The sequence below is a fragment of the Ctenopharyngodon idella genome, chromosome 14, assembly GCF_019924925.1.
Source record: "Ctenopharyngodon idella isolate HZGC_01 chromosome 14, HZGC01, whole genome shotgun sequence".
In the NCBI taxonomy this organism is placed as follows: Eukaryota; Metazoa; Chordata; class Actinopteri; order Cypriniformes; family Xenocyprididae; genus Ctenopharyngodon; species Ctenopharyngodon idella.
The window spans coordinates 9,928,843-9,941,848 of NC_067233.1; the positions used below are offsets into that span (position 1 = coordinate 9,928,843).

Consider the following 13,006-nt stretch of genomic DNA (forward strand, 5'->3'; position numbering starts at 1 on the left):
GTACGAATATGCCTATTTAGGGAACCTGTGTAATCGCAACTGAGGAAACACCCCACGGTCTGTTGATATACAGTTTTCGAAGGAGTCTGGCAACTAACATTTACGCTGGAAATATATATTTGTAGTTTTTAATTTTTTGACTCTCCTCACTTCAACCGGAGGCTATTTCTGTTGCTATATACAATTGTAAAAATGCTGAGTAGGCAGTAGTTAACTACACCCTGTATGTGGCATCCAGCTGAATGTGCGTGTTTTTCTTACTACCTCAGCATGGCCTGTACAAAATATTAAATACAAATGTCGAAAATAATCTTTACGTGTTATATTATTATTTTGACTGGCCTTAAATATACTGATGATTTAGTTTAACAGTCATGTAAGTGTATTTAGCTTGTTTTTTTCTTCAATGTAGCCAACAGTTGATGTTAAAGTTTTCTATAAATATTTGTGCACTTGCTTTTTTTATTTTTAATGTACATATTTATTTATTTATTTTAAGAACAAGTGAGGCCCTCTGCACACCAGACCGTGACATGTTGTTTTGAGGATATGTCTGGTCATGTCTGCCTGGCGAGGGCTCTTATTTTTTGTACTTTATTAGTTGCTAATCAACAACTAGGCATACAAACAGCATACAACACCAGCTCTTAAAAATGACAATGTCCTATCATTTAAATACAGATTAATCCTTATTAATACGAAAGACTGAAACTCTAAAATACTTAAATACTTGTAATTATCTGGCATGTATGCATTTCCAGGTTGCACTTTCATGTTTATCGTGGTGTATACAACTATTTTTTTTTTAATTACCCATCTCAAAAATACTGTTTTGAATTTATGTTCAATTAAAGAACATTGGATATAAAATTGAGGCCTATTTTACCACCCTGTTGTTCCTCTCAGACCCATCAGGGGGCGCTCGTCCTCTTAATGACATTTGGAACCATCGATAACCAACAAAACTATAATATTCCATAATTATATAGACATATGTATTATTACTGATGTAAAAAAATTAAATTCTAAAAATATTAGTGTTGTAAGCAATTGTAAGTTGCTTTTATGGTCATCACACTGGTTAACTACCAAAATAGCAAGCCGAAGCCACACTGAGAGAAAGAGAATTAACAAGTCAAACGCTCTGTCACAACACTAGCAGCACATCGTGGTTTTTTGGTGATCATCAGAAGCTGCTAGAGGACTGTTTCTCCATGTTCCACCAGCAACATTTCAGTAACCCAGCACAAGAGACAACCAGATCTGAAGGGAATGTACTATAGCAGCACATAAATACTGGAGGTGAATGTGGTGTTATCCAGTATTACTGTTCTGCTGTAGTACGACCTGTCAGCACTTACAGACTCCAAAGAGCCACAGCAGATCCTTTCTCCAGAGCTCAACATACCCATGCATTTATGTGATGGAAAAACACTACCTGTCTGTACTGTAGATGAACAATGGCATGAAATAAAATAAGCAGTGATCAAAATGATACATGGCTATTCACGTTATTTCTGAAAATATTTCAAGATTTCTCAATTTTGTAATCTGCTTCTTTTTCTTCTTTTTTTAAAGAAATCTCTTTGCATTTCACATCTGCTCTTGTTTCTTAATCTATTTGTCTAATAAACCTTGCATTACGTATTTTCCTCTGTGGAAAGTTGCTTTGGATAAAAGCATCTGGTAAAGGCATAAATGTAAATGTTAAAATGTAGTTTTGACCAGAAGAAGAAAGAAAGTAGGGAATAGGCCTTCTTTGTTATTAATTATAACACTGTGGAATATTATTTTATGACAATCATTAAATGTAGAACAATTTTATGCTACTATTTATTACTAAAACAGCAGTATACTACATGATAATGTGACCCGTTTAACAATGACTTTGGCGAGATAAGTGAAGTTAGAGGAACACTCAAAACCTTTGAATAATTTAATCAAAGTTTAAGATTGACAGGTGGCTGAACAATGGTGAGGTCACTAACTTTTTTTCCTCCATCAGTTTCATTTCATTTTCATGCTGTATTTATATGGTAGCATAACTGGTTGTACAAATTTACCATCTAAGGCACCATAAGATATTTTGGTAACACTTTACAATAAGGTTTCATTTGTTAACGTTAGTTAACTACTTCAGTTAACATGAACTAAGAATGAACAATACTTCTACAGCATTTATTAATCTTACTTAATGTTACATTATTAAAATTAAATGTATCTTAACATTAGGTAATGCACTGTGAACTAACATGAACAAAGAACAACTGTATTTTTATTAACTAATCTTAACAGATTAATAAATGTAACAAATGTATTGCTCGTTGTTAGTTCATGTTAGTTAATACATTCACTAGGGTTAACAAATGAAACCCTATTGTAAAGTGTTACCAATTCCTCCCCCCCCCCCCTCCCCCCTTCATTTCATTTCATTTCAATCCCATTATTATAATTAGGAACCAACATTACAGTACTTAGACAAAAAATAAATATCTTGACAGGCATAATTATACAATTACAAATAAACAATAAAAACAAGGTGGTGATGTTTGGCTTTAAAATGTCAATAAGTTTAAAATGTGATTGGAAAATCAGCTTGCCCTGATGCGAAAGTACATTCGTAAGTAAAAGCATTCATTTTATATAGTCTCAATACTCACTGATTTTAATCATTGATAACAGGGTTCATATTACAGTTTTACACTGCAAAAAGTCTTTGGGAAACATGAATGTTCTCCTTTTGCCAAAATCAAATTCACATTGTATGTTTATTATTGAATAGCAAATCAATATTCTGTTTAATCAATCTAGTCTTTAAACACCTACCTATAATGACTAGCACACATCTTTATAATAAATTAAAGGGGACTCTTATACAAATGGTTGTTTAAACCCCCCATTGTAACAGAGCAGCACTCTAAAGGACCATTCTCAGAGACTGAACTGCAAATGTTTGTGGTTGCTAAAGTGTGTGGGGGGTGAATGTGGAGGTATAAGCTAATGTAAATGTAAGGTGCATTGACAGCACACACCTCACCAGAGACCCTGAGTGCAGGACCTGCTAACCCGCGGTGAGCTGCGCTACTGAAAAAATACAAAATGGATATAAAATGAAAAACAACTATTAAAAAACAAATGATATACAGCTAGAGGGGGAAGTTCAGGCCTTCTCATGCTTTGTACTTCTCCTTTCCTGTTTCACTGATGACACAGATGTGCTGCAAGTCAAAATGAGAGAAGAAGTTAGCAGAAATTGCAGCACAATTAAACAGATGTGTGTTAAAACGGGCAACTATTTGCAATTTAAATTATGAAGATATTCTAAATGATTAAATGTTGCTACACTGAAGAAAAAAGGTGTGGAAACTATTTTCACTTAGAAATTGCTGGTAAATTTCACAAATAATTACAAAGAAACAGTAAGTAACATTGAATTACGCATGTCATTTTAATGTAAAAAGAAATGTATTTTCTTGTAAAACACTAATTATCTGTTTTAGTTTTTACAGTTAAATTTTTCGTGTACTTACATTTAAATCCCTAAAGTACTCATTGTAGTCAAGTGCATATCCAACCACAAATTTGTCAGGAACTTCAAATCCTACAACTAGGAATAAAAGAGAAAAAAAACCTGCAGGTTAATGATAAAGATTGTTGAACTTCTTGTACTTCAATACAGAAAAGTGTGCAACCTTGTGGTCAACAGACAGCATTGCACTATGATGGCCTTAAAGGTTTAGTTCACCCAAAAATGAAAATTATCCCATGATTTACTCACTCTCAAGCCATCCTAGGTGTATGAGTCTATCTTTTTTCAGACGAACACAATCAGAGATATATTTAAAAATATCTTTGCTTCTCCAAGCTTTATAATGGTAGTGAATGGGGGGCCACATTTTGAAGCCAAAAAAATGCATCCATCCATCATAAAAGTATTCCATATGGCCCCAGGGGGTTAATAAAGGAATGGGCTTTTGTAAGAAAAATATAGATATTTAAAACTTTATTAACTATAATAACTAGCTTCTGGCAGACTCTGGCCATACTCATCGATTTGAGAGTAACCTCTGATCGATAGAGCAAAACAAAACACCGGTCATGAATTAGAAGTCTAAAATGAGAATTTATAAAGAGAAATATCAGAGGACCTTGAGTTTGTTGTCCAGCCCTATTTGTTTAAACCATGAGAGATGTCTAAGCTTACGCTACTCCAACATCCTACGTCATACATCGCGTCAGGGGTTACTCTTGTGGCGCAAGTCAACATGCGCAGTATGTGTATGGTCGTTCGCCGGAAGCTAGTTATTTGAATTTATAAAGTTTTAAATATGGATATTTTTCTTACAAAAACACATCGCCTGGCTTCAAAAGGCCTTTATTAACCCCCTGGACCTGTATGGATTATTTTTAATAATGGATGGATGAATTTTCAAAATCTGGCCCCCTAGGATGGATCATGGGATAATTTTCATTTTTGGGTAAACTATCCCTTTAACAGATCAATAGGAGGAATTTCAGTGGTCAAAATAGTTGACTTGATTCCCTTATGAACATTTTTATTTATTTTTTTTAATCAATGAGCTTTAGTCTTTTGAGGCCATTTGTGCAACCCTATGATATCAACAGAATGTATCCATTATATAAACTAACTATACTGAAGCCATTTAAAATTGCTTGCCAAAAAAGGCTGGAAAGCTTTTTCAGTAATCCACTCACAATCTGGTCTGTAGCCAACACTCCTTGGTGTCCTCTTCACAAGCAAACTGCAAAGAAAACAAATGATGGGAATATGTGAAGTATATGGGACCGTAAAGCTTATAAACTCAAAAGTAGGTAGTTATTTCTGGCATTTGCTGGACTCGTGATCAATAACAGACAAGGGAGTTGCTACACAGAGCTTAGCAATATTTACATACAGCTAACAAAGACTGATGCAATAGACCTTATTCAGAGCAGAGTCATGACAGGTATAAAAAGTGAGGCTGTGAGGGATAGACTTAACAGTGTTTTCAATGGCATCCACTGTAAAAACCTGTACAAAGCTCCTAGATCACTTAAAATTTTCCATAGCTTATGTTGTCTGGAGATTTCTGGTCTATTGGAATATCTTGGAAAGATATTTTTGCAGTGTTTCAACAATCCAACAACACATTAAATAATAGTACAACCCACTAAAGTCTCGTACGTCTATCCCTCACAGCCTCACTTTCATTACTGTTAAAATTCAAAGATGACGCTGCTGTCTATACCTAAGGTCTTTACCTACAAGATGAACAATCTGAGATTCACTGCATTTTTAATCATTATATTCATCAGTACCTGGCCACTTTAACCATTTTTGGATTATATTGCTTGAGAAGTTCTAGAAGGGTCTTCATCGTCTTTCCAGTATCAATGATGTCCTAATGAACGGAGTAAAGATTACACAAACACTTTTAACATTTGCTGGATAATACAAGTTATTTTAAATATTATATATTATATTATATAATGTATGTAAAAATAAATTCAAAAATACCTCAACAATCAAGACGTTCTTTGGTGTCAAAAAGAATGTCAAGAAAAAAGAAGAAACAGTTATCAAAATGTGTTATGTCAAAAGACTGCAAAAACAATATTTCATCAGCCACAATGTAATTCATGCATTTTTTCTTTATTGATCATACACCACCGTTCAAAAGTTTGGGGTCGGTAATATTTTTTTATTTTTGAAAGAAGTCTCTTATGATCACCAGGGATGCATTTACTTCATCAAAATACAGTAATACTGTGAAATATTATTACAATTTAAAGTAACTAACTTTATATATAAATATGTTTTAAAATGTAATTTATTCCTGTGATGCAAAGCTGAATTTTCAGCATCGTTACTGCAATCTTCAGTGTCACATCATCCTTCAGAAACCATTCTAATATGCTGATTTGGGCAAAGAAACATTTCTTATTATTATTATTATAAATGATAAAAACAGCTTTGCTGCTTAGTATTTTTGAGGAAACCTGATATATTTATTTTCAGGATTCTTGAATATGAATATAACGTTCAAAAGAATGGCATTTAGGCCTGTTATGGACAGCATCTGTGGCATGGTGCCGATTACCACAGAAATTCATTTTGAAACATAACAAATAAAACATTGACAGTGATGTACTTAATTTTTTTTTTTTGTTTGTTTTTTAGGTCAAAATTTTTTCCTGGTATTGAGAAATGTCACCAGAAATTTACAGAATATATCATAAAGATTCCTTTGATATAGTGAGGATTATTTTTATTCACAGGAAGATGCTTACCTTTCCTGTGAGTGTGGACAGATCATCGCCGCCAATCACTTTGATGTCACCTGTGGATTGGTCGTTCTGTAATATTTAAAGAAGAGAGTTCAGTCATTTATGTGTTCTAGTTACTAAAGTAACAAACACTCAATTTTAAAACAAGTTTGTATTGCAAAGGGTCAATTTTCATTCATGCTGTCATAACTAAATACCCGTGCTGACAATAAACAAAAGGGAGTGAGTAACATAGACAGGCCTGTTTGAATTTTTCACTATGGATGAATGATTAATATTCGTACTTGGTAACTCTTGAGGCGGATGAAGTCCACTGTCATCGGAATGGAGCGATCGCTGTTGCGATTGAGGGCTTTGATGTAATCTAGCAGGTCAGCAAAAAATTTGTAGCCCCCTTTGAGCACACACAGAGCCACGATATGGTGGCCACCCATGTCCTTCAAGATATCTCTGGCCAGTCGTTCAGTTCTGTAGGAGTCCAGAGTGACTAGTCAGCTCCGCCAACACGCAATGTCAACAGACTTCAGGTTGCATGTTATTTGTAATTTGCAGGTTCATTAGGCAAGACATCTTGGCTAAGAAGTAACTTTGATGTGCCTCATACCTGTCCATGATGAGTCCATGTGGAATATACACTCGCTCCAGGTCAGACGCATAATGTTTTGGTATACAGAAGAGGTCCAGGTCATAACCTTGCTCTTCATCACTGATCTAAAATACACAAATGACATCATTCGATCATATCATACCTGATAGGGCAAAGAACAGTGAGCAGCCTGTTTGATAGATAACATTTCAGCAGGATAAACCTTAAATAGGGTAGTAGGTAAAAGGTGATCTTTAACCTTATATCCCATTGCCTAACTCTCCTGCTCTCAAGACATTTGGCGATAACATGACAGCAGTTATCTGTAACATTTGAGATTATGTTCTCACCAAATTGACTTTAAAAAAAGCGTATGTACTATCTAACTGACAGTTTCTTTAGGGAAAAGTCAAAGAAGTGAAATTCTTAGGCTAAACTTAATAGCCAAAAAATTTAATAAACTTTTTAATAATAAAAAAAAAAGTTATTCAATCTTACATTTAAAGTTAATATTTTTTTAAATTGCCACTTCTCACACACACACACACATATATATATATATATATTTTTTTTTTTTTTGGTCAATTGCACTCTAAAGGTGAGAAAACTATAAAAATGCAGATTAAACAGTCTAATACGTTTTTGAAGAACGTCTGATTTCACTCATTATGCCAGAGTTAGTGTGCATAGAATCCCATTTCATGCAGACAGACAAGTTAAAATCATACGTCTAATCTCTTATCCACTGCAAATGTTTACGTAAAAGAAGACAGCCTAAAAGAAAGCCTTGAATTCCTAAACACAATGAATTCCCATTCAAATTATACTATAATCATACATAATAGTATCTTTTAAATCTGTGATTCTCAACCTTTTTGACTCCAAGGCCCCCATTAGCCCAAAACAATACTGAAAAGGCCCTTCTGTCTAGGTAGATCTGCATCTCTGGTACTTCTGCTGTAATAAAAATTAACAAACTCAAAAATATAATGTCTTTTTAATGTTGTACATCTTTTTTTCCCAATTTTTTTATTAAGGATAATATTAATATGACTAAAAATAAATTATTTTAAAGGGTTAGTTCACCCAAAAATGAAAATTCTGTCATTTATTACTCACCCTCGTGCCGTTTTACACCCGTAAGACCTTTGTTAATCTTCGGAACACAAACTAAGATATTTTTGTTGAAATCCAATGGCTCCGTGAGGCCTCCAAAGCCAGCAATGACATTTTCTCTCTCAAGATCCATAAAGGTAGTAAAAACATATTTAAATCAGTTCATGTGAGTACAGTGGTTCAATATTAATATTATAAAGCGACGAGAATATTTTTGGTGCGCCAAAAAAAAAACAAAATAACGACTTATTTAGTGATGGCCGATTTCAAAACACTGCTTCAGGAAGATTCGGAGCGTTATGAATCAGCGTGTCGAATCATGATTTGGACCGCATGTCAAACCGCAAAACTGCTGAAATCACGTGACTTTGGCACTCCGAACCGCTGATTCATAATGCTCCGAAGCTTCCTGAAGCAGTGTTTTGAAATCGGCCATCATTAAATAATTCGTTATTTTGTTTTTTTTGGCGCACCAAAAATATTCTCGTTGCTTTATAATATTAATATTGAACCACTGTACTCACATGAACTGATTTAAATATGTTTTTAGTACCTTTATGGATCTTGAGAGAGGAAATGTCATTGCTCCTTATGTAGGCCTCACGGAGCCATCGAATTTAAACAAAAATATCTCAATTTGCGTTCTGAAGATTAACGAAGGTCTTAAATGACAGAATTTTCATTTTTGGGTGAACTAACCCTTTAAGACTTGCCGAGGCCCCCTTGTTGAGAACAACTGTTCTGAATGAAGAATGTAAACATAGTATTCAATCCAATTACTGAAAAAGTATAACCCGCCCTGAGACCTGAGAAGAACCTTGATTGGAAATCTTTCAAAACAGCAATTTCCAATTAAGGTTCTTCTCAGGTCCACCAGCAGGGCAGGTTACACTTTTTCATATATTATATATAAAATTTAAAAAGGACACTGTAGAGGCAAAGTAGAAGTGGATAAATTCCAGGAAAACAGAAGTAGTCTAGCTTGTTCTTTGTTTGTTCTTCCAATGAGTGTTATCACACTGCCCTTGAAGGAGATTCAGACAAATAATGTGCAACTGTCAGCAGAGGCTCCTCTGGGAGCTTCCCATATGCCTGCTTACTGCTGGTGCCAGTACCTTGAGATTCAAACCCCAAAGCACAATCCACATCAATAGACATGGCTTTGATAAGACATGGATTTTAAAGCTTAGTATGCAATGGCTGCAAGCCAAAGCTTAGTTTCTCATACTGCTGCTGGAGCGCACATTACACAAGTCTCACATGCATGTCACATGTCTTTCCTCAGCTTTATCAGAATATTGAGCCAATTTTCTACATTAAAGGGGGGGGGGGGGGTATAATATAATGCTATTTCATGCATTCTGACTTATTTACACTGTTAAAGAGTTGGATTCTCATGCTAAACATGGCCAAAATTTCAAAACACGAGTTGGACGTATAACGGAGTATTTCTGTGCCAAAAATTCCGATTCCTCACAAACCTCGCACTTTTTTCCCCGAGTATGGCCCTTTATTATGTAATAAAGGGCAGAATTCCCTGTACGGGCACTTCTCCCAGAAGAGCGCGCGCGCACACGTCGACCAGAGCGAGAGCAAGAGCACGCCCATCAAAGCGCTTCGTTCGGCTTTACAGAAGTCGTCGGCAGCGCTGCACAGGACTTGCTCAAAAAAGATTTGTCACCTTGTTTTTAGACCACGAAATGTCACCAAAGAAGTGCGTTTTTGGTTGTGAGGGAAAGATAACCTTGCTTCCCAAAGATCCCAGCGTTAAGCTGAGCTGAGATTTGTGCTCACGCATTACAATGATGCGCTCCCGATATTTGTCAATAAAATAACCATAGAAACCACCTTAAATGAACTATCAAAATAAGGATAAATTAACTATCAAAATAAAGATAAAGTCATGTCTGATAGTTGCAATCACTTTTTTTATTGGTTAAAATAAATAGAGAATATCTCATGTTTTTCCGTGGCTGCTCGAGCCCTCAGGATCGGCGCTTATGGTTTCATAAACAAGGCCCAGTTCTACGCTGGATTTACAGATCGTTTGAAACTGAAAGATGGAGAGGTCACAGCGATAATGATCCCGGTCATGATTCTGAACTGCATCACTATGAGTAAAACTGCATTAAATGTCTGTTTTGTTGGCATATAATGTGCATATAATGTAAACAACACAAACGTAGTGAATTCATAAATTATTCATCATTCACTATACGCTATATTCATCATAGTGATTCAAAAGTTATCCAGGGATAATGCGATGGTGTATCGTGTGTGTTTAAATACATTTGTTTAGCTGACCATTGATAGCTTGCAGACGATTGCTACGCAAAAGCTGTGCGTGCTCGTCACTCTTTAGCTTCACCCACAGCACGCCTCCAGGTACTCGGCTGTTTTCGGAAAGACTCGGTACAGCACATGTATCTTTTATAAACATGATAAAACTAAAGACTTTTTGGATATATGAAGCATGCACTACTACTCTATAGGTACTCAAGATTAACATGAGATTAGCACAAACTGTGTGTGATACCCCCCTTTAAGAAATGCTGCAAATAAATTGGCAAAAATTATTTCAGCTCCTCAGGTGATAGAATTCCCTGAGTATATTTATCTAACTTGTCTACAGCATGACTGAAGACGCCTCAAAAAGATGCAAAAATAACTATGAAGTGACATGAGGCCCACACTCGGGGACACCATACTTGGCCTCAACCATTTTTTGCTGTGGCATCTGGGGAGTGTCTGGGGGTTAACAGCTAGCATTCGGGTACAACTTTTCAGCAAATTATGACTTCGACTTCAGTATGTTCCTCACACAATTGCTATCATAAGGTTTCCAGAAGACCAGACCACGACAGTCTTAAAAATTGTTATTGTGTTCTGCACAAGTAAAGGTGTACGGGACTGAATCGACATGAGTGTGAGGTCAAAACTGACCACCAGAATCTTTGTTTTTTTTCGGTGGACTGTCCCTTTAAGAGTTTACCACACCTTTTGATTCATTAATAAAACCCAGTTACAAATTATTAAGTTCGGGATGGGTCTGTCTAAAATTATATCCTCAAGATAATATCTTAATTTAGGGCAGAGGAAGATGATGATTAACTCCCCTGAGTCTCCTTAAACAAAGCTGCGTCTCATTCCTATTAGCACAATATGCCACAAATTAGCACACTGCTCACAAAGACCCGTTACATTTATTATCACTTTATTACAAACAAAAGCTAACTGCGCTTTTCGAACTGAACGTGATACACGTACATTCACCGATTTCATCCTATCATCAAGGCATAAGACAATCCCTAAAACCAAAATACAACCGAGCACGTGCACAGTTTCTCGCGCGATATTCTTGCTTATTTTCCACGGGTCATAAGTGCAGAACTGAATGGGCTGCATCACATGTGCCATGCGTGAAACGCGTGCTTTTCCTCCAGGCCCCTAGACTTCACGGCAATATTTATGAATCACTAAATGCATCAGTGTATGCAATGCAGAATAACTTCTAGAAATATAAGGAATATAGGATAGGAAGATAATATAGTTTTAGCCCCAAAACACACTTCTGAATTATTTGCTTGTGTACAGTGAATAATCAAGTGTCGCGCTACGGTGTAAGTTAAATGATTTAAGGCATGAGTGTGTACAGTAACACTTACCACGATACAGGAGCTGGCAGACGCCATGACCGTCCCGACTGAGTTTTTGCAAACGTCCTCGATTATGATTAGAAATGCCGGGCGTAATTGTAGTCCTTCCTATTCTCAATTTCACCTTTAAAGGGCTGAACGAACACAATTTCTATCTTCCGCACATTACACCCTGGTGTTTTAGCATTAGAGGAGGAATAGAGCCTGTCGACCAATCAGCGTTTAGCAGTGAGAACGCGCACAGATCGCCTTCTTTCTTAAAGAGACAGACCCACAAAATTATTTCTGCACATCAAAGAGCACGGGCGAAACTAAAACATTAACATAGCTGTCTGCAGTCTGCACGGCACATCAATCAAGTCCTGGTTAAATAATATATATAAGAAAACAGGGAAGACCGTGGGATTGTTACCCTTTTAGCATGTTACCCTTTAATCAATTTTTATTTCTAATTGTTTTAAAGCCTAAATGGTAATGAAAAGTCAGTACTGCATTATTTTAGTGTCCTTGTTACACACGATGTACTGTTATTACAGTAAGTACAATTACATGCAACCAACCATAAGCCTAAACATAACCCTATAGTAAATACATGTTGTTAATTAATATTACTCAGTACTTAAATGTATAATTGCACTGTAACAAGGACACCAAAATAAAGTGTAACCAAAAATCTATCCATAGGCTTATTAAAGGCACAATATGTATATTTTCACCGCTAGAGGTTGCTTATTCAAAACAAAGGCATAGCTTGATGATGCTTTGATTTCGAAGGGTATAATGGGAGGTGTTGTCTTCATGTCTACAGCCGGTGGAAAAGAATCGGGACAGGACTCGGGCAGAAATCATGTTCATGGATGAGATTATTAACGTTACTGTAGTATGAAGCAGAGCAGGGCCGAGTGCTGTAAATCAAGAAAATGAGATTTAAACAAGACTTACTGTGTTGCGCTATATAACATGATTAGTTTTCTGTCGATGAATGTATCCATCTAAACAGTTGCTCAACCTGTCTAAGAAAACACATATCAAAGCATCTTTGGTGTTTCCATGGTTTCTACAAAATAAAACCAGAAACCGAGGGTAATGAGGGTATGATGTCATTGATAGGCGACGCATGGACAAGGTCTGTGTCCTGGTTAAAATTGCTTATTTCTCTGGATTTAAACATTCTTGGAAACATTTGGTATTATGCAAGTACACAAGTCAACAAAATATATAACATTGTTTTTGGATATTTTAATCCAAAAGTCTTACATATTGTGCCTTTAATGCCAGGTCCTATTGTGACAAATTATCCCATATATTGTGACCGGTTCAAAAAGATCAACATGTGTTCAGAGCTGTTTTAACTGAAAGA

The 13,006-nt window shown here is 35.9% G+C and overlaps 1 protein-coding gene across 1 annotated transcript; it reads right to left on the reverse strand.

Moving 5' to 3' along the window:
• Positions 1-1,922: 1,922 nt before the first annotated feature.
• On the reverse strand, positions 1,923-11,867 carry hprt1 (hypoxanthine phosphoribosyltransferase 1). The gene is made up of 9 exons (XM_051918510.1): positions 11,656-11,867; positions 6,893-6,999; positions 6,573-6,756; positions 6,292-6,357; positions 5,519-5,536; positions 5,320-5,402; positions 4,717-4,763; positions 3,531-3,607; positions 1,923-3,218 (listed from the first exon to the last, which is right to left on the reverse strand). Exons 1-9 carry the CDS (start codon positions 11,680-11,682, stop codon positions 3,171-3,173), a joined length of 657 nt encoding a protein of 218 aa, XP_051774470.1. The 5' UTR covers positions 11,683-11,867; the 3' UTR covers positions 1,923-3,170.
• Positions 11,868-13,006: the final 1,139 nt, after the last annotated feature.

Coding starts and splice junctions, on each gene's coding strand:
- hprt1 (XM_051918510.1), bottom strand. CDS start 11,682: ATGGCGTCTGCCAGCTCCTGTATCGTG. Junction 6,358..6,572: donor TCCGCCTCAAGAGTTACCAA/GTACGAATATTA, acceptor TAAATATTACAG/AACGACCAATCCACAGGTGA. Junction 3,219..3,530: donor AGTACTTTAGGGATTTAAAT/GTAAGTACACGA, acceptor TTTGACTTGCAG/CACATCTGTGTCATCAGTGA.